Source organism: Arachis hypogaea, chromosome 2, assembly GCF_003086295.3.
Source record: "Arachis hypogaea cultivar Tifrunner chromosome 2, arahy.Tifrunner.gnm2.J5K5, whole genome shotgun sequence".
Lineage (NCBI taxonomy): Eukaryota > Viridiplantae > Streptophyta > Magnoliopsida > Fabales > Fabaceae > Arachis > Arachis hypogaea.
Genome location: NC_092037.1, coordinates 13,492,991 through 13,517,763, shown reverse-complemented (window position 1 = coordinate 13,517,763; position 24,773 = coordinate 13,492,991). Strand labels below are relative to the sequence as shown.

General features: G+C 32.6%; 2 protein-coding genes across 2 annotated transcripts; one reads left to right on the top strand and one right to left on the bottom strand.

The window, feature by feature from the left end:
- The first annotated feature begins 3,291 nt into the window (after positions 1-3,291).
- Positions 3,292-8,031, top strand: LOC112738180 (uncharacterized). Its single transcript, XM_025788512.3, has 5 exons — positions 3,292-5,330; positions 6,492-6,636; positions 6,739-6,846; positions 7,285-7,359; positions 7,576-8,031. The coding sequence occupies exons 2-5, from the start codon at positions 6,503-6,505 to the stop codon at positions 7,805-7,807; spliced, it is 549 nt and encodes a 182-aa protein (XP_025644297.1). The 5' UTR covers positions 3,292-5,330; positions 6,492-6,502; the 3' UTR covers positions 7,808-8,031.
- Positions 8,032-8,492: 461 nt separating this feature from the next.
- Positions 8,493-12,732, bottom strand: LOC112738169 (1-aminocyclopropane-1-carboxylate oxidase homolog 1). The gene is made up of 3 exons (XM_025788502.3): positions 11,999-12,732; positions 9,967-10,288; positions 8,493-8,979 (listed from the first exon to the last, which is right to left on the bottom strand). Exons 1-3 carry the CDS (start codon positions 12,538-12,540, stop codon positions 8,728-8,730), a joined length of 1,116 nt encoding a protein of 371 aa, XP_025644287.1. The 5' UTR covers positions 12,541-12,732; the 3' UTR covers positions 8,493-8,727.
- Between the last annotated feature and the right edge of the window lie 12,041 nt (positions 12,733-24,773).

The window sequence follows — 24,773 nt, the reverse complement described above, 5'->3', positions numbered from 1 at the left end:
GGAGGAATGGCAAAAAGGGACTTAGATTTAAGGTTAAGTTAGGCTTAGATACTCTTAGAAAATCATCTTTTATGGCTTCTGTTTAATACTTTAAGCTCTGTAATCTGAGTGTTGGCGTTCTAGGATTGTCTCTGGCATTTCCAGGACCTTATATATTATGTGTGTGGCACCTTTACCATACTGAGAACTTTCGGTTCTCATCCTTGAAGCGAAGTGGTTACCGGGTTATTTTGTTGTACAGTGATGTATATATATGTACTTAGCTCTCTCTCTCCGCATAACTTGTTCTTTTGTTTCTCTTAGAGGTTTATAGAGAGGTAAAATTTTGTTTATGTACATTTGAGTTTTGGATATGTATATATATACGTGTAAATATTCTCCGGCCAGCCTTAGCTTCGCAGGCTGAGTTAGGAGCTTGTTATTTTTTATTTTTGGCACTCTATTCCTAGTTTTATAATCTTATGTTTGATGGTTATCGTTTTCTTAGCACGCAAGTTAACTCGTTTCTTGAGTGTTGCGCTTTTATTTCGTAATTTTTATTTCCCCTATTCTTTGAGGCTCCTAATATATTACAATCTTTCTGCTATTACATATATACATTTTATTTTATAGGTCGTAATACCACACCACCTCTATTTTACGACTTAAGCATAAAGTTCAGTGTAGTAGAGTGTTACACAATGCAAGAGATGCAACTATAATAGCTTGCTACACAAAGCTACAATTGGTTTAGAAGGACTTGAACAATTTCAGGTCAATTTTAAAATGCATTTCTTGTGAACAATCATGCACATGTGGACTCAATGTCTGAATGTAATGCGAGAATTCAGGAAAAAGAGTTACACAATAAGATTTTTGAGAAATTTTAATGATCAGTATACTGCTGTTAAATCACAATTAATTTTGATGATTCTCATGTCTGATATAAACAGTGTCTTTTTTATGTTAACACAAAAGAAAGACAATTTAATAATTGCCAAGATACTAAGATATTCTTTAATAAAGCATTGCCTTCATATCAATCGAATGATGAAAGAAATAGAGGAAAATACTAAGATAATGACAAAAGTAGAGCTACTAGAATGCAATGTATATTCTGTGACAAATTATGACACTATTGCTACATGCTATAAATAGCATGGCGTGCACATTTTTGTTGTTCATTTGTTCTTCTTTATTAGAGAAAAGAGAACCAAAAATTCAAGAGTGTATTTGTTTAGTTAGAAGTTTTATTTGTATATTATATTATTGTGTTTGTCCTGTTTTCTTAAATAATTTATGGGTGAGAATGACATATGAGAGTTTATATTTAAGGCAAAGGCTGTGGTATGGATTGAAAGGAATATCTAGAGATGTGGATACCACATGCATGCATTCGTTGGACGACATCTGTTGTGTTGGATAGACTTGGTCAATCAATGTTCCTGACACAAGGTGGTAAGAGAGAGGCTTTTCAGATGTAGATGATATAGGGGCGCAGAGAATTAGTTGTTAAGTATCCTTGCTAATGGAAAGATGATGTTAAACAACTTTTTGGGATAACATAGTTGGTGGGCAATCAAAATTTTTGGCAGTGCAGGGCTTTGCTAGTTGGGCCTTATTTTTTTGTGAATGATTATTGTGTTGGCCTTTATTTTAAATGAGATAGTAGCCCAAACGATAACAAGTACTCACGATCATTGTTATCTTTATGTATGTTAGTAACGATAATATAAAACATATATTTATTATTAATATAGTTAAATTATTACTAAATAAAATTTATTATGTTAACAATAAATATATTACAATGATTAAAGTTATATAACATAAAATATGTATTTATTATTAATATAGTCAAATTATTCATAAATAAAATTGGTTACGTTAGCTATAAATATATTACGATGATTAAACTTACATAATACAAAAAATTTTAAATTTCTCCAAAAGTATTTAGTAAAAAATTTAACATTCCTCATGTTTCCATAACAAATAAAGTAACTTAAATATATTATAATAATACATACACCTCATATTAATATTATTTTTATTATTATAATAATATTATAGTAACATCAAATATTTTTTTATTAATATCTTAAATTTTAATTATTTTTTATATTTTTTACTAATCACATAATATATGCTAAATAAAAAATTACATTTTTTTGTACCGTGTTAATTACTATTTCTTTTTTTAGAACAACAAAATAACTGTCATCGATTCAAAAATAAAAAATATTATTACAATATAAATTAATGAAACATTTTAGTCCTTATGGTGGAGGAGACTGTAACTTCTTAGTTATAATACTGTGTCAGTGTATCATTTCCTTCTCCTTTATTTTGTAATGGCTTATGTCTTCATATAATATAAGTTTTTTCTTTCCTCCAATTAGTATGCAGCATAAAAAATAAACAACCCTAAATGAGCCCAAATAACTTCAGCCCATTTATCAAAAATCATTCTCAAATCTTAATCACCAAATTCACATTAACCAAACATTGATCTTTAATATAAACCTCCGACAACACCTGATCTTTTCTGTTTGAGTTACTGTGCTGCCAGGCATTTCGGAATGCAGGCCCTCGTACAAAGCAGAAGTGCAGGAGCATTTGTTCTATGCGTCACTCTCTTCTCCATACACATCAGAATCCATAGGTATAGATGTTTCTCAATATCCATACCAGAGAATTTGCCTATATTTAAACTCCCGTGTCGCAAAAAGATATACTTTTTGCAATTCTCATTCAACAACAGGCAAACACATTTTCGCTTGCAAGAGTTATGAAAATGTTAGATGACTTTAGGGTTTTTTTAAGACTATTAGCAAAAACAAAGACTCAAAATTTCACACATTTTTATTAGTACAAAAAATTGTAAATTTTGTTTCTACAGTCCATAGTTGATTGTAAAAAAATAATTAAATATATAAATTAATAAATTTCTATATCTTGATTTATATAGGTAAATAAGTTTTTTGTTTTAAATAAAAAAAGTGCACACCATTTTATTTATTAAACTTGGCTCCATTTGGTTAGTTCGACTAAAAATTTAGTTATTTAGTCACCTGATCAGATTGAACCATGATTCTAAAAATTGGATCAAATCAATCAGTCAAATTGGTCCAACTGAAAATCGAAAAGATTTGCGATTTGGTCTAGCAAGAGAAAACCGCTATTTTGAAAAGTTGCTTTAAAACTATTGAACCGGCCGGTCGGTTCGAACTGGGACCCGGCCGGTGTTTATGAAACGGCGTCGATTTTGCATTTTGTTTAAAAAAGAAGAGCCGGTTTTCGTCCTCAGTCGCCTGAAGCCCGTGCCCCCCTCTCGAGCCCCATTCATGATTCTTCAGTCTCATACATACTCTCATTATTTCTCCCCAAAAAACAACCCTAGCCTCCATTACGCTGCCGTTTGTCTCACCATCGCCGCCTGGTTCGTCGTGGTTGTTAGCCAATTTTCCTGTTTCGTCGTGCTCGAAGGCCCTTCCATTCCCCCAACGCCAGCGTCTCTAGGTCCTGCTCCACCGTTGTCCCTCTATCGTGTTCATCGCCAGCTCCCGGTCGTCCGTCGCTAGCTCGCCAGGGTTCGTCGCCAGCTTCCCGTCATCTGTGGCTCTCCCTCATATCCCTGGTCACTGCCCTCGCCGAAGGTAATGCCTCGGATGCTCCGTCAGTGCTCGGTGCTTTTTCCTGATTGATTGCCTTTGCTCACTGCTTGATAATAAATTTTAATTTTTGTTACTGGCTTGTTCTTGTTTGTTCTGGATTGATTAATTGTTACTGGCTTGTTCTTGTTTGTTCTTGGTTGATTAACTGGCTTGTTCTTGTTTGTTCTGGGTTGATTAACTGTTACTGGCTTACTGATTGATGATAAATTGATACCGATAAATTGTTACTGGTTTGTTCGTGCTTTTATTTTTTTCTGTTATTAAATTTTGTTAAAGTTTCTTGATGATAAATTTTGTGCTCATTGTCTGAATACTTGAAATTTAAGTTGGTGCTTAATACTCTTATTGTATCACATAGCTCACTACTAGTGCATGTTGTTCGTGTTTGTTTTTTAGTTCAGAAATGATCAAATTATATTGATTATTGAATGGCTCTGCTCACTACTGCTATGCTGTGTTGTACTCTGGTTTGTGTCTTCTTCACTGTTATGTTGTGTTTTTTGGGTCTCTGTTGTTCACTGCTGAGCTTTTTTGTGTTTAATTAAGTCAATTAAAACTATGCTTTGGGCTTAATTGTGCTTAGATTGTTAAGTTAGTTAATGCAGCATATGTTCTGCTGTGCTGTTCTTGTGCTGATGTTTTGTGATTTGTGATTTCTTTGCATAGTGATGTGCTGCTGGAAATTGAATTGCTGTTGTTTTGTGTGTTTGTGTTTGTTTTACTGTTTTGTGATTTAATTATGCTTAAATGGTGACTGTCCTTATGATTGTTTATTTCAGTTATGTAGGATTTTGTGATTTCTTTGCATAGTGATATGCTGCTGGAGATTGAATTGCTATTGTTTTGTGTTTGTATTTTACGGTTTTGTGATTTAATTATGCCTAGATTGTGACTGTCTTCATGATTTATTAATTTCAGTTATATAGGATTTTGTATTTTTTTTGCATAGTGATGTGTTGTTGGAGATTGAATTGCTGTTGTTTTGTTTTTGTGTTTTAATTTTGAGTTTGTAGTTAAATAAGTTTATAAGACTTTGGGTGATAACATTTGTGTAGTGTGTTAAATTTAGAAAACATCCTAAGATTTATATTAGACTAAAATTATGTTTTAGGATATTTATTTATTATTTTATTATAACGTTTTTTTAGTTGGACCATAATTGAATTGATTGAACTAATAATTAATAAATCAATAAATTAGTGAGTAGAGCGGTTCGATGATCGGCTCGATTTTTAAAATCTTAAATTGAACCATTCTCCGAACTGTGGTTTAAGCATCGCGAAAAGAATTTATCTGACTTATGTTTAAGCAAAATCGGAGACCCGGCCGGTTTTCATAACCCGGATCGGGTCATGCTTAATTTTTTTAAAAAACATTTGAAAACCACGGCGTTTTCTATTAAAGGAAAGCCAAAACCCTAATCGGCTGAGCGAACGTCTCCTTCCTCTTCCTTCTCGCACCAACCAGGCCACTCCTCAGTGTCTCAGTCTCGTCACTCTCTCATCTCTCTCACTTTCGCTCTCGCACTCAAGATCTCTCGTCTCCGGTCTCTCTCACTGCCTCCGATCCCGCACTCAAGCTCGTCGCCGGCGGCAGAAGCAGCACGTTCCGCAGCTGGTCGTCGTTGACGTCTTCTTGCTTCGAGCCTCGCCTCAGCAGCTGGTCCCCGATTTGGTGAGTTCCAACAAACTCCCCTGTTCTTTCTGGCTCAATTTTGTTGCTGTAATTCATCTCTGCACCTTGATTTTGTTGCTCAAAGTTGAATTTGTTGCTGAAAATATCAATGAACAAAATATATTTGTTGCTGAACATCATCACAGTTGAATTTTTTTGTATCTGTGAATCATCTTTTGAGCTAATTCTTTTATTTCTGAAAATTATCATAGTTGAATTTGTTGTTGAAAATGTGATTGATGCTCTCTGCAAATAAAATTGTTAAGTTAAATTGTTGTTCCCATGACCTCTGTTTGTTTTTTTTTTTTTTTTTTGGCTAGAATTTTAAAAATGTCTTCGTCACAACTCAGTTGCTATTATGAATTATTCTTGGTATTGATTTGTGAAAAATACACAAATGTAGATATAGATGCAAATCAAAATGAAGGAAATGTTGGTCAAGCTTCAAATTTGTCTTATGAAGATATAGATGCCAACTTTGAGATCGTGCTTTGAATCTGATTTATTGATTATGTTATTTTTTGCTCTCTCTTTTGTTCATTTAAATTGAGAAAGTATTTTGTACTAGGGACTAGTTTATTATCTTTTTTTGCATCATTAATTATGTTTAAAAATTGATACTTGATTGCTTGCTTTCCTTGAAATTGCTTGCTTTACTTGATTACTCAATAAAACGATTTGTGCATTTTTATAGGCTATTTCCCTTGAAATTGCTTGCTTTCGTTTGATCACCTGTTGCACTAAATTTGGACCTTAATCACATAATTCAAAATTGTCATAATTTTATGAAGGAAATTGTCAAAGTGTTATAGTTGTTGTGGCTTGATTTTCACTTGGTATAGTTGTGGCCCGTAAATGATAAAGTTTCATCGGGTCAGGCTGGTTAGGGTTCAAAAATAGACCTGTGAATATTTAAGGCTGCTGGGATAGAACAAATTCGGTTTCGCCTGGGACATGGCACCCCTACATGGTGCCAAGTGAAGTTCCAATTTTCTCTTTATCTTTTATTGTTGTTCTCTTGTTGCTTCATCTGCTACGTGTGTGGACATGAATCTAATTTGTTTACTATTGTTAATATTTGCAATTTACTTGACATTGTATATTATTAGTATTATCTTTTGTTTTATTTGATATGTGTCTATGTGACTGTAATGATGACAGTGTGATAAATAATGAGGAAGCTAAGGTTTCATGAGAAGAAGCTACTGAAGAAGGTTAACTTCTTAGAATGGAAGAGAGAAGGTGGTCGCAGAGAAAACCAAGTTATGCAGCGTTACCATCTTACTGGACGTGATGATTACAAAAAGTATTAACTAACTATTATTGTGCACACTTGAATTATATCTTATGTCGTAAATCATATCACAAGAATCTAACACGTTTTATGCAATTCTGGAAATATGAATAGATATTCGAGCATATGCGGCATGATTCAGAAGTTGGTAAATATATTGAAGCAAATGGACCCCAAGGACCCTTTCCGTGTCGACATGACTGATAAGCTCTTGGAAAAGCTGTAAGTAAATTCTTCATGGAAGACTAAATGATTAATCCCCTTCGATTTCTTGATTTCAAGTTTTATACCTATGCTCTGACTAATGACTATCGTGTTTTTCCGTTTTGAAATAGTTATAAACTTCAATTTCGTTCTAAAATTCATCTAGTTTATTCTTGGTTTTTGCAATTTCCTTTGAATTGGACTTATTTAGATGGAAATTATAGATGAATTATGAGATCATATATTGTTGAAATTGGTGTTTGAATAACCCTTCATTCTCCTAATGGCCAGGGTTTTCCTATATTTTTTACAAGTTTGTGTAAATTATTTAAGATTTTAATTTAAACCAAGAACATGTATGTCTTACATCTTTCAAAGATTGTCACAATTTAGGGTCACTTTCCTTTTTGTCTGTTCTAATCTTTCCTTAATTTCCCCTTCTTGTTTTGATAACAGTTACAACTGTGGTGTGATTCCAACCAGGCAAAGCATCACATTATGTGAACGTATAACTGTGTCATCCTTCTGCAGGTAAGAAAACTCCGCTGCATTGACATAAGGTTCTGACTAGATAGCGAGTGAAAGATGTGACATGTATTTGTTAACACTCGAAATTGTGTGTTAGCCTGATAAACTTGCTACTGTTTCATACACCTAATCCAGTCATGGCATCGAGAATGCCTAGTTGCATTTATATATGCTACTATAAATGAAAAATTCAGTATATAATTTTCCGATATTGGGCAGGCGCAGGCTTGCAACTGTTTTGGTGCGACTAAAATTCGCAGAATATCTGAAAGAAGCTGTGACGTACATTGAGCAGGGGCATATACGAGTTGGTCCGGAGACAGTTACGGATCCAGCTTTCCATGTGACTAGAAATATGGAAGACTTCATTACATGGGTGGATTCGTCGAAGATCAAGAGAAAGGTGCTGCAGTACAACGATAAGTTGGATGACTATGATTTAATGAATTAAGTAGATAGTTTTGATAGAGTCAAATACACAATGGGTTTTTGTTCTTGAGTCTAGTTTGAGCAGGCATTCTTTTTCCCTTTAATGTCTTAAATGCTATATAGAAACCCAGAGAAATTTTGACCATCATACTAGGAATTTAGTAAATGATTGTGACATTAGTATACTGCTATATTTTGAATATGTATTTTTATTTTCTGCAATCAGTAGATGGTTATCTTTCATAATGCTTCGATGCTCTCAATTCTCAAATGATAGCGTATACATGCTTGCGATAATTTTACCTTTATATTAATAACTGTTCAATTGTAATTCACCTTAAAGACAAGTGTTAGTGTTTGGATGCTATCTACAAATATTCTATAAATATTGTTATCTCAGGTTCAATTCATGCTAGAAATTTTACCCATATAAGATGTGGTATCCTAACGATTGTTTATATTACAAGTTATTTGCTGTAGTTTCCAGACCAAATAATAATGATAAAAATTACTTTTCGTCAAAATTGATTTCATAGAAGTTGGACCAAACATAACTTTTTGTCTCATTAGATAAGATCATTTGTATAGATCAAATGATACACCAAATTGTTCTTAACACTACTAGCATAAGGTGGATTTGAACTCTATTTAAGAATTTGTATAAAATAGTATTCGAATTCTCACACTTATTTAAGTGAACAAGTGAATTAACCACGATAAAAAATACAAATATATTCTTAAAAGACTTGTTGACAACATGACATCATAACACCATAATATTTATTTTTTTGTCAAGATGGATTAAACAACTTTTAATCTTAGGCATCACAAGCTCACACACATATTTAGGTGCGACATAGTATACCATATATTGTAACAACCAAAATCTCAGATGCAATAGCATAACATTATCACCATTTTTTCATAGCTGATGATGAACATTTACACCCTAAAATAAGGGAGGGCCTTATTGCCATCTAACCCTTTGGACCTATAATAACCAAGATATTCATTTGAAGAGGTCTTCTTGTATTTGGATGGGCTTTGATTGGACGTGAAAGCCTCTATAGGCCCATATTGTTTGTTTCTATGTGTAGCACTTGGATAAATGTGACATGCTGCTGAAGCCCTAGGCCCAACTCTTCTAGCCAGCACTCTGTGCTCAACACTCTTGAACTTGTCATTAGTGATAAGCTGCCAAAAAATTAAAATAGAACAAGTTTCTTTATGGTATGTACGGATGTACCAACAAAAAAAAAAACCTTTATGGCATTGCTAATGCTACATTTTTAACCATTTAACTCACTAGTCAAAAGACATGATAAAAAAAAAAGATCAAAAAAAAAAAAAACTCACTCACAAGACCTCTCTATTCATTAAAAAGAACAAGTAATGTATACTTAGAATGATCATATTACGTCTTTTTATTTTTATTTTTTTTTTGTCTATTTGATAACTTTGGTTAAGTGTAATAAAAGATAGGAGTTTCATGTTACTAAAAATTATTTGACTTGAACAATTTTAAGTTGTTTAAATAACATTTCCCTATATATAATGCTAGAAATTTAGGAAAAACAAAAATAGTTGGCAAAAAAAATAAAATGGAAATAATTTAGGATCTATTTTTTTTGGAAGGAATAACGACAGTAAGAAATAAAAATTGAAAATAGAATTTTGTTTTTATTTTTATTTTTATTTTTTTACAAAGTCCTCAAAAAATAAAACCAAATAGGCCTTTATTATTATTCATTTCACACATTTAATAATAAATCCTTGTTAACGGTCCTTAAGAGTAATTTCTCAATTCTAAATATGACAATAGAGCACCCATTCTTTATGAAAAAACAAAAAGAAATTATAATATTTCATATATTCCGATTTCATTAGACAAACTAGTCCCTATATTAGATTGTTCTTCTATATAGAGGGACTAATCTAAAAAAAAAAAATAGAAACTGTTATGTTATTACTTATTATTATATAAAGACAATAACTGATTTGTTTAGTTTAACTTCTTAACCAAAATTTGTCATGAGAATTAATATGGCTAATAAAAAAAGTTAGAGACTGATTTGATGATTAAAATTTATTAAAATCTAAATTGTCCGACTAAAATATTTTTTTGAGATTAATTTGGAATATTAGGTACATTTATTTGTAGCACAAGAAAAAATGATGTACCTGCATAAAGTCACCAATATTTGCAACCAATGCTCCATGAATGGGGGTTATATCAACCCATTGATCTTGGTGAAGAACTTGGAGGCCACCTATGAAATCTTGAAGGAGAATTGTTAGGGAAGATGGATCTGAATGCTTGCTAGTTCCTATTGTGAGTTCTGGTTCTGGACATGGTGGATAATAATGGCACACCATTGTTTCACTTTTCATGCACTCTATGCTTGAAAGATAGTCTCTCCTTAACCCTAATGCTTCTGAGAGTAATTCTGATAAATTCTCCCTTAGTTTGCTAACATGTTCCATGTATTTGCTCACTACATTCCTATAAGAAAAAGAAAATTAAAATTATATTTATTCGCGAAAAATTTACATAATGCTAAAGTGACAAAACAAATAGCTAGAATTTGTCTTATCTAATATTTATTAATTATCATAACAATTAATAAATATTAAATAAGACAAATTATGACTGTTTTTAACTGATTTTCTTTGGTTATTAAATATTTTCGAAAATTTATTGGTCCATCGATGATGCTAAACATAATCTAAAGACAAAAATGAGAAGAAAAATTATTTAAAAATTAATTTTTAGATAATATTATCAATTTTTAATTATAAAAATTCTTATTTTTTTGAGAATTTAAAATTTAAGTTTTATAATTTAGGATGTAGGATTAAGGGTTATGATTTATGATTTAAAATTTAAAATAAATAAAATAACTTTAAAAAATTAGTTAATGTTGGTTGAAAAAATTAACTCCCTAATATTATTTAAATGAGAAGTAAGGTATTAAAATACTAGAATTACATCAAAATTTAAGAATAATAAAATAAGTGTATTAACATATATATTGAATGATAGTTTGATGTAAAAAAAAATCCCTTCGTTTTATAGTTTTCGTCTTTTAAGGTTACACATGAACTAGGATTAAAAAATGATTGTGTATAATATATAATATGTTTTCTTTCAGTCATTAGGGCACTTTTTCAACTAAAATTTAAAAGAAAAAAAAATTACTCTAACTTTCTTTGAGGTTACACGATATGATTTTATTATTATACATGACATTCATTGGCCATTCCTTTGAAATACCATTACATTAACTTTTCATAAGATTCAAAAAGTACTACACATTTGATATCTTGATTTTTCTTAAGGAAAAAAAAATTAACGTGATACCAACCTCTCTTATAAACATACTACGCATTTCAATAATTTTTATAGCCACCTATATATAATTATATATCTTTATTATATGATACAAGAACACAAAACCAACTATAGTTAAGTAGTTAGAGATTGTGTACAAGATTCATAATCTAAACATATTGTATTCAACTCTCCACAAGTTATATTTTGGAATTATTATTAGCACTCCATGTAGTTTAACTAAAATTGATCAAATTCCTTAAAAGAAATTAAGGTAATAAACATGACAAATAAAAGTTTACTAAATGCAGTGAAGAGTATTAATATGTTAAAAAAAAAGAGTGGAGTGTTTTTTGAAAATTAACTTGTTATTATTAAAACTAAAATATTATAAATTCTAAATCTAAACCATTGATATAAAATATAAGAGTTTATCTATCTTATGCTCACATATTAAGTTTACAAATAAAAAAATTCATTGAAAATATAAAAAATTTTAAATTTTCAATATATTTGTTTTACCGATAATATTAAAGAGACAAAAAAAAGTTAAAATTTATCTTATTTAACATTTATTAATTATTTTAGCTAAATTTTAGCTGTTTTTTACTAATTTTTTTTGTTACTAAATATTTTCGTTATTTTACATTCATTAAATAAAAAGAGTTAAAAGTTAAAACTTTCCACTAACAGTAAGCTTATCATATGTTCTCAGGCAGATGTTAACTAAACCCAAAATATAATAAGTGAAGATATAAGATTTGTTTAATTAACAAGAAATGCAACACCTTTTTACTTAATAAAAAATGTTTAAAGAGTAAACCAAATATAATACCACATGAGCTTAAGATCAAATAAATATAAATAAAGACTAAAGAGTACCTGCAAATTAGGGGATAGTCCTGAGGCTTAAGAGGACCATCTTGAAAATCAAAAGCAATGGTATCCCTCCAATTTGCTGCTTTAGAAACAAAGAGATCACCATTGCAATAAAACCTCACCTTCACCTTATGATCCCTTGAATACCACTCTTTCTTGACCTCACTAGGTTGCTCATGGAATTCTCTTATCACATTCAACAATTCATCCATCACACTAATTGGGACCCCATGATTCACCATTTGGAAAAAACCCCACTTTGATGATGCTTCTTTTATCTCACTCACTATATTAGACCTTCTAATTATCCCATCATCATTATCATCATCATAGCCTTTGAGATCTATCACAGGAACATTGAGGCATAATGATGATAATAATGATGATGGTGGGTTTTGTAGATTCTCTTCTAAATGTATGAGGAATCTTGGCACTTTCATTACACCAGAATCTAATAGACCTTTGACACCAAGTTTGGTATCATCAAATTTCTTTATTTCCTTAGCTCTATCATATTGAACATCATCATCATCAAAGGAAGACATAGTTTTTTTTTTTAATTATTGGGAGATAATTACTAGTAAGTGTAGTAAGGTTGCTACTTGATACAAATTTGAAACTTTGATGGCCATTAAATAGAGAATGACATAAGATGCCAAACATCGAATGTAGTCAAGGTAAAAAGAAAAAATAAATAGTACTAACAATATAAATATTGAAATGGCAAATCAGATGCTTTTATTATATGTATATATTAAAAAATAATGAGCCTTATCTTTAAGAATTAGATGCATTAGTAAATTTGTTGCACAAATAATAGGCCAAGTTCTTTGGAATTTAAAGGGCTTCAATTCTTAATTGGGAGAAAGTTATTTTTTTTTATCTCATAGCAATTGTAAGAATATTTTTAAAGATTAAAAGACAAAAGAATTTGGCTCTAAACTATTAGATTAACCTCTTCTTTTTATTTTTTTTTAATTGCTAAAAAAAATTGTCAAAGACGAACTTATTCAAAGAATTTTATATAAATAACTTACTCTATTAGTTAAAATTTGAATTATAATTTATCATGTTTTGATCGTTCATTACTATAATACTATATTAGAATTAAAATTGAATAGATCTAACTCAATTCAAAAAACTAATTCATAAAATAAAAAATATTTCATATTTATAAATTATCTAGATACCTTATCCTTTAACGATGTAGAACTTGTAATAGCATTAGCTAAAGTTTCTAACTGATAAAAGCTTAAAATAATCTTAATACATCGGCAAGTTTTGAGCTTCATGTGTTTTTTTTCATGAAAAAATTCACTTTAAAATTATTAATAACTAAAAGAAATGATTGACAAAAGAGTTCAATTAGAGAACTAATTTTTTTCGGTTAACATGAACTAAGTTTTCTCACTTGTTTATGTTGATGTGTATTATGTTTTTTTATTATTATAATTTCGGATGTGTCTTGTCTTGTGCCTTTTGTAGTTTTATAGTCTTGTATTTGAGTCTCCTCACTTTTTATCAGGATTTGAACTATCAAAAAAAAGATGAACTAATTTTTTTAACTCTAAATTCTAGATTTAAGTTTTAAACTCTAAATCTTAAATTCGAACCTTAAATTTTAATTCTAAATCCTAAACTCTCCAAAAAATAAAAGTAAAAAAAAAATAATTACAATGAAAAAAATCCAACATTATTCTTTTGACGACTACCTAATATTGTTTAAACAAGATTATGTGTGAATGTTTGATTCAATAAAAGCTGCAAAGAAAGGCGAATACGATGGGATACCCACTTTTGTTCTGTCTCCAACCATGACAATCATTGGACTTTGCCACAGAGTTTTTGAATTGAATTGAATAACAATAACCTTAGAATCAATGTCTTTTTCCTAAGATTGTATGGAGATGCTTTTTAAAGATGTTTCCAGTTTTTAGTCTAGTACTATCAAAATTGCTGCAAATGGTATTCGCTTCTTAAAAAGAATGGCAAAATAATGCTATCCCTTCATCAATTTATTCGAATTTTCAAAATGTCTTGTCATATATTGCTACAATAATTAACAAATGTTGATGGGAATAACTCAAATTCATTGTTTACGTACACATGTGAATGAACAAATTGACCATCACTCATTTGATGTTGGAAGGATAATAATGGAGAGATCCAAAATTTAGACAAATCTCTTTGTTTTATCTTTTCTTTTTTTTTAAAGTTTAATTACTCTATTAATTCCTATAATTTTATTAAATTTGTAATTAAGTTCTTATGTCCATATGTTGCTTTTAATTTTGTAATTAGGTTCTTTTTGTGTCAAAACCGTTAAAATTAGTAGAATATTTCTCCAAACAAATATATGGTCAAAGATCTAGTTAAGATTTTAATTGTGAATACCTTCATTTTATGAAAAAATATTTCGTTAACTTTAATGTTTGTTATATTGACAAAGACTTAATTATTAAATTAAAAACAATATAGGAACTCAATTGAAAAGAAAAAAAATATAATAATCTAATTGTAAATTTAGTAAAAACTATAAAAAAATAATTAAATCTTCTTTTTAATATAAAAAGTGACAAACGATTCAACTATTTCATAACGTTTGGACTATTAAATAGTTTCAGTAAGTCAGTAACAACATATTTTTTAAGTATTTTAATAATAGTCCTTATTTAATTTTAATTATAAATTAATCCTTTATATATTCTTTATTTATAAAATCTATCCTCATTTTGTAAATTATTATTCATTTATCATATTTATTAACAATTAGAAACAAAAACAATAATAAAATAGATCTTCTATTAACCATAATCTTCGTAAATATATTGCTAAAAACTCATTGATTCAGATTGCTAAAATATTTATGGCGATCACCATTAATAGAAGATTTATTTCGTTTTTATTTTTGTTTTTGTTTCTAATTATTAATAAATATGATAGATAAATAATAAAATAATAATTTATAAAATAAAAGATAAAATGTATAATTAAATAATATATAAAAAATTAATTTATAATTGATGGTTTCAGTGGCTAAGAGAAGGGGGGTTGAATCTTAGTCCCTTTTTTTGCTTGCTAACACTTGCTGGACTTTGAAGAAACTTTTGTTTTTATCTCGTCTCTAGCCACGAGACATTTTCATTTTGTCTCGTCACTTGACACGAGACATTTTTTATTTTTCATCTGAACAGTAAAAACAAAATTGAAGTAGGAAGAGAGAGAAGATTACACCCAGATATATCCTGATTCAGCTGCTAAGTGCAGTGCAGCCTACATCCAGTCTCCATCACAACAATGATGGAATTTCACTTTAATCATCAAGATTACAACTTGTAAAGTGCTAACCCAACTTACAAGGGGATTCCCACAGAATCATGAAACACAACACAGATGTACAAAGGAACTCTAAGACATCTATGGCTTTTTCTTTTAATTTTGCACTCTCTGCCTTTTTCCGCTCTATGGCTTTTTCATACAAACCTCACTTGTTTGCCTTTTTCCATGAGACTCAAGACATGACAAAATTAAACAGAAAAATATTAAATGGAAAATATTGAAGGAGAAGAAGAACTGCTAGCTTAGGTAGCTCTGAGAACTCTGTGCCTTGCACTCTCAAATCTTACTCCTTGCTCCAAACAGTGGCTGTTCTCCCTTTTTAAAGAAGAGAGAAGCCTCCACACTTGAAGCCAACACCCAAACCAACTTCTTCCTCCTTCAAGAAACAGAACCGGTTCGGCCACATAGAGAGAGAAGAGATAACCATGCAAAACCCAACATGCAATTACCTCTAGTCCTTTCTTGATCATCACTCTTCATCAATCCGAGCTCTCCATCCTTGGCTTCCTCTCCAAGATGGATTTCTGGCCCTTGATGCTTCATGATGATGATGACTTCATCTGCTTCAATCTCTGCCTCAACCATCACTTCGCCACTCTAGCTACTTTCTGTGGTGGTTGAGCAGAATCAAAGACAAGCCATGCTTCCAAAGATCTCTTCTCTTGGCCGAATCTTCAATGTCCATTTTTGAGCATGAAAAGCTCAAGATAACCTCACCAAATCTAACCATATTTGGTAAGTATCTTAGCTACAGCTCATTTTTATTTTAGTATGTTTTCTTGCCATCATTAGCTTGATGGTCTTGATGCATGCAACTTCTTCTTTTTCTTGGTTGAAGAACATTTCTTCCATTGTTTCCTGGACAAGGACCGAAGAAAGAAGAAGAAAGAGATGAGAGAGAATAAAAGAATCTGAAGAAAAGCATTGTAGAGTGGTTAAACACATTAATTTGAGAATAGCTTGCTTTTACTTCCCTTAGAGTGGCGTGCATAGTCATAATAGCCATCAAATCAATCTTCTCTCTCTTTCTTATGTTTCCAATGCATTAATTAAATTTGAATTCCATCCAAATTGAGAAATGGAATCCGTTGGAGGCAAGCAACCAAATTCAAAGAGTTGGGTTTTTCATCAATGTGCCCCAATCCCATTTTTCTTTCGGTCCATGCATGCTAAACAAATTGGGCTTGTGACATTATTTAAATTTCTGGCCCAATAGTAACATTTACTTTCCTGATGAAATTTGGAACATGCACAAAGCAAATGGAAAGCATGTAACACACTTGGGCTTAGAGCAATCAAAATCATTTGGGCCCAAGTAACATCAAATCAGCCATATTCATCATATATTATCAAAACCAAAGGCTGAATGTATTTTGGGCTTGCACTAGAGAATTGTTTTCAGCCCAATATTAAACCTGCACAACAAAATTATTAATTAACATATGATTAATGAAGATTGAATTAATAATTTTGCAGTTAAGTATTTTAATAATGTTTGTTTATCACAAATATTAATTTGGAGTTTTCCAAACTCATCAATCTCCCCCTTGATGACAAACATTATTAAAATTGAAATGGAAAGAAATTTAAAGATTGAGTACGAGTACTTCCTTTGAAGATTGAATTTCTCCCCCTTTCAAATTATCACATGGCTCCCCCCTGATGTAAGCTATTTTACCAAGGGAAGCACTAAACCTGTGACATTTAAAATCAAGCTTCAAGTAACAATGTTATTTAGCAAATTTTATGATGCTAAATGCTTGATTTATGAGCAGTTTTAATTGATAATCAAAACTCATTTGATATCATAAACTGATTTACTGCTCAACATATTACAAACATAAAAAATATCCAAACATTTTCCTGTTTAATATATCAGAGCAAAACAACATGAAGAAAAATATTTGTAGAGCAAAATAAGGCAGTTTTTGATACTTTATACAATTTAAGGAACTGCCAAAAATATCAAGCATGTTAATCAGAATGAAACAGAATATTCAATACAATCATGCATATTCATCAAGGTTAATTCACAACCAGTCACTCATTCATTGCCAAAGCATTATAAAACAGTAGCATCAATTATAATGAGGCAAGAGCAGTTTCAATGCTATCATCAAGCATCAAAATATATCTTTTAACAAGGGTGATCATGAATTTTCAACTGAAAATTTCATCCCCTGTTTTTCCAGATGTCAATTTTCAGCTTTTCTCCCCCTTTTGTCATCAAGGGGCACCTGCACAAAATATGAAGAACACCACAAAATATCCATAACAACAAAAATAACAAGAGTGTATCAAAGTATCACAGAGCAGAGAGTTTCAAGTTATGCTCATACAAAAAACAGATTGAGCCTAATAGAGCCAATATCAAATAAAAGAAAAAACAGTCATTAATCATCAGACAAATTGTAATCAGAGTCTGCAACATCTTCTTCACTGCCAGCGCCCAGATCCTTTTCCAAGTTTTCCAGCATCATACCCACTCGCTCTTTACATCTCCCCCAAGCACGTTCATTTTCATAGGATAGCTTTCGAGCAGCCCTATGGAATTGAATCATGAGTGTAGACATATTAGAAAATTCGGTGAGGATTTCCCTTGTTGACTCGGTTGCTTTAGAGGATTCAAACTGGCTTTCAAGGTCACTGTCCATTGGCATTGATTTCTTACTCTTTGTTCCTTTTACAGCACCACCGCCTTTGATCATAGAAAATTTGTTCTCCACAGTTTCATTTGTTAAATCTACCTTATAGTACTCAAAAATACACGTGAGAAACATTCCATAAGGTAAATTAGCCTTTTTGGTACTTCTTACACAGTCCCACATATGTCTGATCATGATATAAGCAAATGAAATAGGAGAAGAAGTAACAAGGGCAAAAATTATTAAAGAATCAGATACGGTTACCCTATTGTGAGAACCACTTTGTGGAGTTAAAATGTAGGTAGTGATGCGATGCAGCAATGAGTTGGTTGGTCCAAGAGCTTTGTGAGTAGGGACAGTGCCATCTAATCCAGACATGTTTGCACAGATATGAGAGAGAGCTTGTTTGTAAGTAAGTCCAATATGATCATCCCATTTGTCACTCATGTATACCCTCGGTCCCTCGTCCGTGTAACCAAGGGCAGCACTGATGGTTTCAGTGTTCAGAGCCATATGCACACGTTTCACATAAGAGTGAAGAGTACCATCAATCAGTCTGAGATTCGCATAAAATTGCCTAACCAATTTTGGATATACCATTTTGTGAGTGTGTAGCAGTGGAGACCATTTGATGTTATCAAACAAGGGTTGCAAAATAATTCCTTTGGTTGACATTTGATCAAGATTCACCAAGTAGGAGAGACAGATATGCCTCTTTTCCAGAACTTCTTGATGAAATTCATAAAATGCACATGTCAGGAATCTGGATGGATCATAGTGAGAATGTGGCTTGTGAAACTTGTTCTTGAATTCCAGTGACTCAAGATTTGCCGGTTCCCTGGTTTCATGCAACACGAAACCTTTGGGCTTCTGAGAACTTCTTCCTGATGTGTGTGGTGTTGCCTTCTTTGGTGATCGCGGCAGTGGAGAAGGAACGGGTGAGGTTTGAGACGATTCTTCTTCAACACTGGGCTCCTTGTTTTTGCCACGGCCAGAACTCTTGTGAGCAATCTTCTTTCTCATGGTGGGTGTTTGTTTGACAGATTGAAAGGGAGAGGAAGAAGATGTAGAGTGAATGTGAATATGAGTGTGTGTTTGTGGAGTGAACGGTTTTTGAGAGAGATTGATTCTTCCACTCTTTCTTGATGCAGTTTTCTTTTTCATTATGGGGAGAGAGATAATGGGGGTGGAAGAAGAAAGGTTGGCCGAAGGTGGAGAGTGGAGGGAGGTTAAGGAAGCAATAAATGTTGATTGGAGAGAGATGATGGGGGTGGTTAATAGTCATTATGCGCGGTTATTAACCAGAGCAGTTTCCCAAAAATTTGAAAGGAGGGTTCCTTGAATCAAGAGATTAGTTGAAAAGTTGAAAAGGAAGGATTTGATTTGACATTATCCCTTTTTCAACTAGATATGATAGGACAATTTTGAGATTTGGTTTTCAAAAAAATTGAATAATTAACAAAACAGTCAGAGATGGGTTAAAGGGATTTTTGTGGGGCCCATTGGAATTTGTTTCTGCGCAGTCTCCCCCTTAAGCATAGCTCTCCTATCATGCATTTATTTTTATCTCGTCTATTCCTGCGAGATAAAATTGAACATAGTCAGAAATTCACAGATTTTCAACATGATTTAAATCAATCATTCCCAAGCTTTTCCTCAACAAACAGAATCTATCTTCACAGAGGGGTTTTGTAAAAATATCAGCAAGTTGTTCTTCAGATTTTACAAATTGAATATCAATAGTACCCTTTTGCACATGTTCTCTAATAAAATGATATTTAATTTCAATGTGCTTTGTTCTAGAGTGCAGAACAGGATTTTTGGAAATATTTATTGCACTCATGTTATCACAAAATAAGGGTATGCTATTGATTTTTAATTTGTAATCTTCCAATTGAGTTTTTAACCAAATTAATTGTGAACAACAAGCAGATGCGGATATATATTCAGCTTCAGCTGTGGATAGAGCCACTGTGGCTTGTTTCTTGCTTGACCACATGTTGAGTGAGCTTCCAAGGAAGCAACACATGCCGGAAGTGCTCCTCCTATCCACTCGATCCCCCGCATAATCTGCATCACAAAATCCTACTGCACAAAAATCATCAGATTTTGGATACCACAAGCCATAATCACATGTTCCCTTAATATATCTAATGATGCGTTTAACGGCCGATAAGTGGGATTCTTTTGGGTGAGATTGAAATCTTGAACATACACCCACACTTTGAACAATATCCGGTCTAGAGGAGGTAAGATACATTAGTGAGCTGATCATTCTCCTATACCGTGTTTCATCCACATCTAGGCCATCATCATCCTTTTCAAGTTTATTGTTTGGATGCATTGGAGTTTTCATTGGTTTGGAATTTTCTAAGCCAAATTTCTTTATCAATTCTTTTGCATACTTGCCTTGGTGAATAAAAGTACCACTAGGAGTTTGTTTAATTTGGAGGCCAAGAAAGAAGGTTAGCTCTCCCATTAAACTCATTTCAAACTCACTAGTCATGAGTTTTCCAAACTCTTCACACAAGGACTCGTTGGCCGATCCAAACACAATATCATCCACATAAACTTGAACAACAAGGATGTCATCATTAGAAACTTTAATGAACAAAGTAGTGTCGGTGGTTCCCCTTTGAAAATGATTTTCTAACAAGAAGGCACTAAGCCTTTCATACCAAGCTCTTGGAGCTTGTCTAAGGCCATAAAGAGCCTTTGAAAGTTTAAACACATGATTAGGAAAATCTTTATGTTCAAAACCGGGGGGTTGAGCCACATACACTTCTCTATCAATAAAGCCATTAAGGAAAGCGCATTTAACATCCATTTGAAACATTTTGAAACCTTTATGGGTAGCATAGGCAAGAAGCAACCTAATTGCTTCCATTCTAGCTACCGGAGCAAAATACTCATCAAAATCTATTCCCTCTTCTTGATCGTAACCTTGGGCCACTAATCTAGCCTTGTTACGAACAACTTGTCCATCCTCACCAAGTTTATTTTTGAATACCCACTTAGTACCCGTTACCTTCTTACCATCCGGATGAGGTACTAATGTCCAAACCTTATTCTTGTCAAATTGAGCAAGCTCCTCTTGCATGGCCTTAACCCATGATGGATCTTCAAGGGCTTGCTTGACATTGTTTGGCTCCATTTGCGACAAGAGAGCAAAGTTGCTAGGTTCGGTTTGCCTTTTGGTGGAGGATCTTGTGGTTACACCTTGAGAGGGATCACCAATGATGAAGTCATGAGGATAACCCCTCATAGACTTCCATTCTCTAGGCTTTCGAACAGGTGTAGAGCTTTGATGAGCTTCTGGTGGTCTCACTATTTCAGTTGCTCGTGCCTGCTCAGGAGACAAAATGGAAATGTCTCCTCCAATCTGACGAGATAAAACCGGGCTGACAGATTCTTCATTTTGCACAGTTTTGGGATTTTCTTTACTTGTTCCATCCTCTTCATAATCTGAATCATTATCCTTTATAATACTGGGAATTAAGTTAGAATCACAAAAGGTAACATGTATGGATTCCTCTATGGTTCTATGTTCTTTGAGATAAACTCTATAGGCCTTGCTTGTGGTGGAATATCCAACAAACATTCCTTCATAGAATTTTGGATCAAATTTTCCAAGGTTTTCCTTATTGTTAAGTACAAAGCATTTGCATCTAAAAACATGAAAGTACTTAAGATTTGGAGGGGTTCCCTTCCATAGCTCATAAGGAGTTTTCTTTAACCCTTTTCTAATGATTGTTCTATTCAAAATATAACATGCTGTGTTCACAGCTTCAGCCCATAAGAATTTGGAAATTTCATTCTCACATAGCATGGCCCTAGTCATTTCTTGAAGGCTTCGATTCCTTCTTTCAACCACCCCATTTTGTTGGGGGGTTCTAGGGCATGAAAAATTATGAGAAATCCCTAAGTCATCACAGAATTTTTCAAAGTCTTGATTTTCAAATTCTCTTCCATGATCACTTATCAAATGGGCAATTTTCAAATCCTTTTCATTTTGAATTTTCTTAAAAAGGGTTGAGAAGGCATAAATGCATCATTCTTATGAGCAAGGAAAAGTACCCAACCAAATCTAGAGTAATCATCTACCACCACAAGACCATAGTGTTTACCTCCTAAACTTTGAGTTCTAGTAGGACCAAAAAGATCAATATGTAACATTTCTAATGGCCTTTTGGTTGAAATTCCATCTTTTGATTTAAAAGAGGATTTTACTTGCTTGCCCAATTGACATGCCTCACAAGTAAGATCCTTATCAAACTTGATGTTTGGAATTCCTTTAACCAAATTCCTTTTAACTAGCTTAGAAATTTGATACATGCTAGCATGTCCCAACTTTCTATGCCAAAGCCATTTTTCAAATTCAAAAGATGTAAAACATATTACATTTTGTTCCTTTAAATCCTCAAGAGTTAATCTATACACATTGTTGCATCTCTTGGCTTCAAATAAAATATCCCCAGTTTTCTCACAAACAACCAAACAAACAAACTTCTTAAAAATAACATCAAAACCTAAATCACACAATTGACTAACACTAAGTAAGTTATGTTTCAATCCATTTACAAGAAGCACATCATTTATACAAGATGAAGAATTTTTACCAACTTTCCCAACAGCCACTATTTTTCCTTTTGCATCATCTCCAAAAGTGACAAATCTTCCATCATATTCATCAAGCTTTATGAAGAAGGTTGTCTTTCCGGTCATATGCCTAGAACATCCGCTATCCATGTACCACATATTTTCCCTTTTCTTGGACGCTAGGCATACCTACAAAATAAGCTCAAGTGACCTTAGGTATCCAAATTTTCTTGGATCCTTTCACGTTAAACCATCTCTTATGTCCCAAATCATTGTAATCAAAAACAACTTTGCAAACTTTGTCACCAATCATTCTTTCACCAAAGAAACATTGAACTGGAAAATGACCACTTCGGTTACATAGTCTACAAAATCTTGGAGTTGTTGTTTTGTTAAAATAAGTTGGGTCTTGATACTTTACATCATTTGAAGATGAAGCAATGTTTTCAAAATGTGATTTTTCAGATTTATGAAATCCCAACCTAGCTTTATCATAAAGAGGTTTTTGACTAGCCAAGATTTGATTCAAATTTTCAGAACTTTGGGTGAACTTAGCTAAGTCTTCCTTAAGTCTTTTAACCTCTTTGAGCAACTCTTCATTTTGCTTAAAATAATTCACATATGCAAGGACAGAATGGTCACTTTCACAGCTTCTAACTTGGGCTTTTAACTGCTTATTCTCTTCCACAAGATCACAAGCAGTTTCGGCCTCTCTTAGTTTTTCTTTGAGGAAATCATTTTCAACTTTAAGAATGAAATTTTGTTGTTCAAGATCTTGATTCTCAGTTAGAAAACATCTTATTTTTTCAGAAAGGTGATCTATCATAAGATGAAGGTCTTCAGTGTTAGGGTTTTGAAAGGATACCTGTTCTATCTCATTTGCCATGAGACACGGCTGTGACTTAGTCTCAGATTCTTCATCATCATCATCTGAGTCATTTTCCAAATCTTCCCATGAAGCCATCAGTCCCTTTTTCTTTTTCCTTTTTGGCTTTTCTTCCCTTTTTAACTTGGGACAGTCAGATTTGAAATGCCCATTTTCCTTGCAATTGTAACAAATTACTTTGCTAAGGTCCTTCTTCATCTTTCTTGAGCTGTTGCCTTTGCCTCTGAGTTTCACCATTTTCATGAATTTTTTTTGCAAACAACACAAACTCATTTTCAGAAGAATTATCACTGGATTCATCATCCAGAGGGTTAGTCACAGAAGAAAAAACAATTCCTTTCTTTTTTGAGTCTTTTTTCAAATAACTGTTTTCAAAAGCTAGAAGATTTCCTCTCAAATCATCAAGTGTCATGGAATCAAGATTACTGCTTTCAGAAATAATTAAAGCTTTTGTTTCCGACTCTTTAGTGAGACATCTCAGCACTCTTCTCACAAGCACAGAATCAGAATGTGTAATTCCTAGAACATCTAAGCCAACAATGATAGTGTTGAACCGTTCGAACAGCTCATCAATGGACTCTCCTTCCTTCATTGTAAACATTTCATATTCTCTGTTCAACATATCTGTCCGAGTCTTCTTTACAATAGTGGTTCCTTCATGAGTGATTTGTAGCTTGTCCCAGATTTCCTTTGCCGTTGTGCATCGTGATACCCGTCGGTATTCCTCAAAGCTGATAGCACAGTTGAGCAGGTTTACTGCCTTGGCATTTAATTCTACCTTCTTCCTATCTTCCTCGGTCCATCTTGCTTCTGGTTTGAGAGAGACTACCCCTTCAGCACTTGTGGTAGTTGGAAATTGAGGCCCTTCAAGAATAATCTTCCAAAGTCTGTAATCTACAGCTTGTACAAATATCTTCATCCTCTCCTTCCAATAGGTATAATTTTTCCCATTAAAAAGAGGAGGTCTGTTGCTTGATTGTCCTTCGGTCAGATTATAAGACACCACATTTGCGCCACTGTTTTCCTCCATGAGGATCTTTACTCCAAGCTGCAAAGCTTGATCTCTTTGAGACCAAGCTCTGATACCAATTGATGGTTTCAGTGGCTAAGAGAAGGGGGGTTGAATCTTAGCCCCTTTTTTTGCTTACTAACACTTGCTGGACTTTGAAGAAACTTTTGTTTTTATCTCGTCCCTAGCCACGAGACATTTTCATTTTGTCTCGTCACTTGACACGAGACATTTTTGATTTTTCATCTGAACAGTAAAAACAGAATTGAAGTAGGAAGAGAGAGAGAAGATTACACCCAG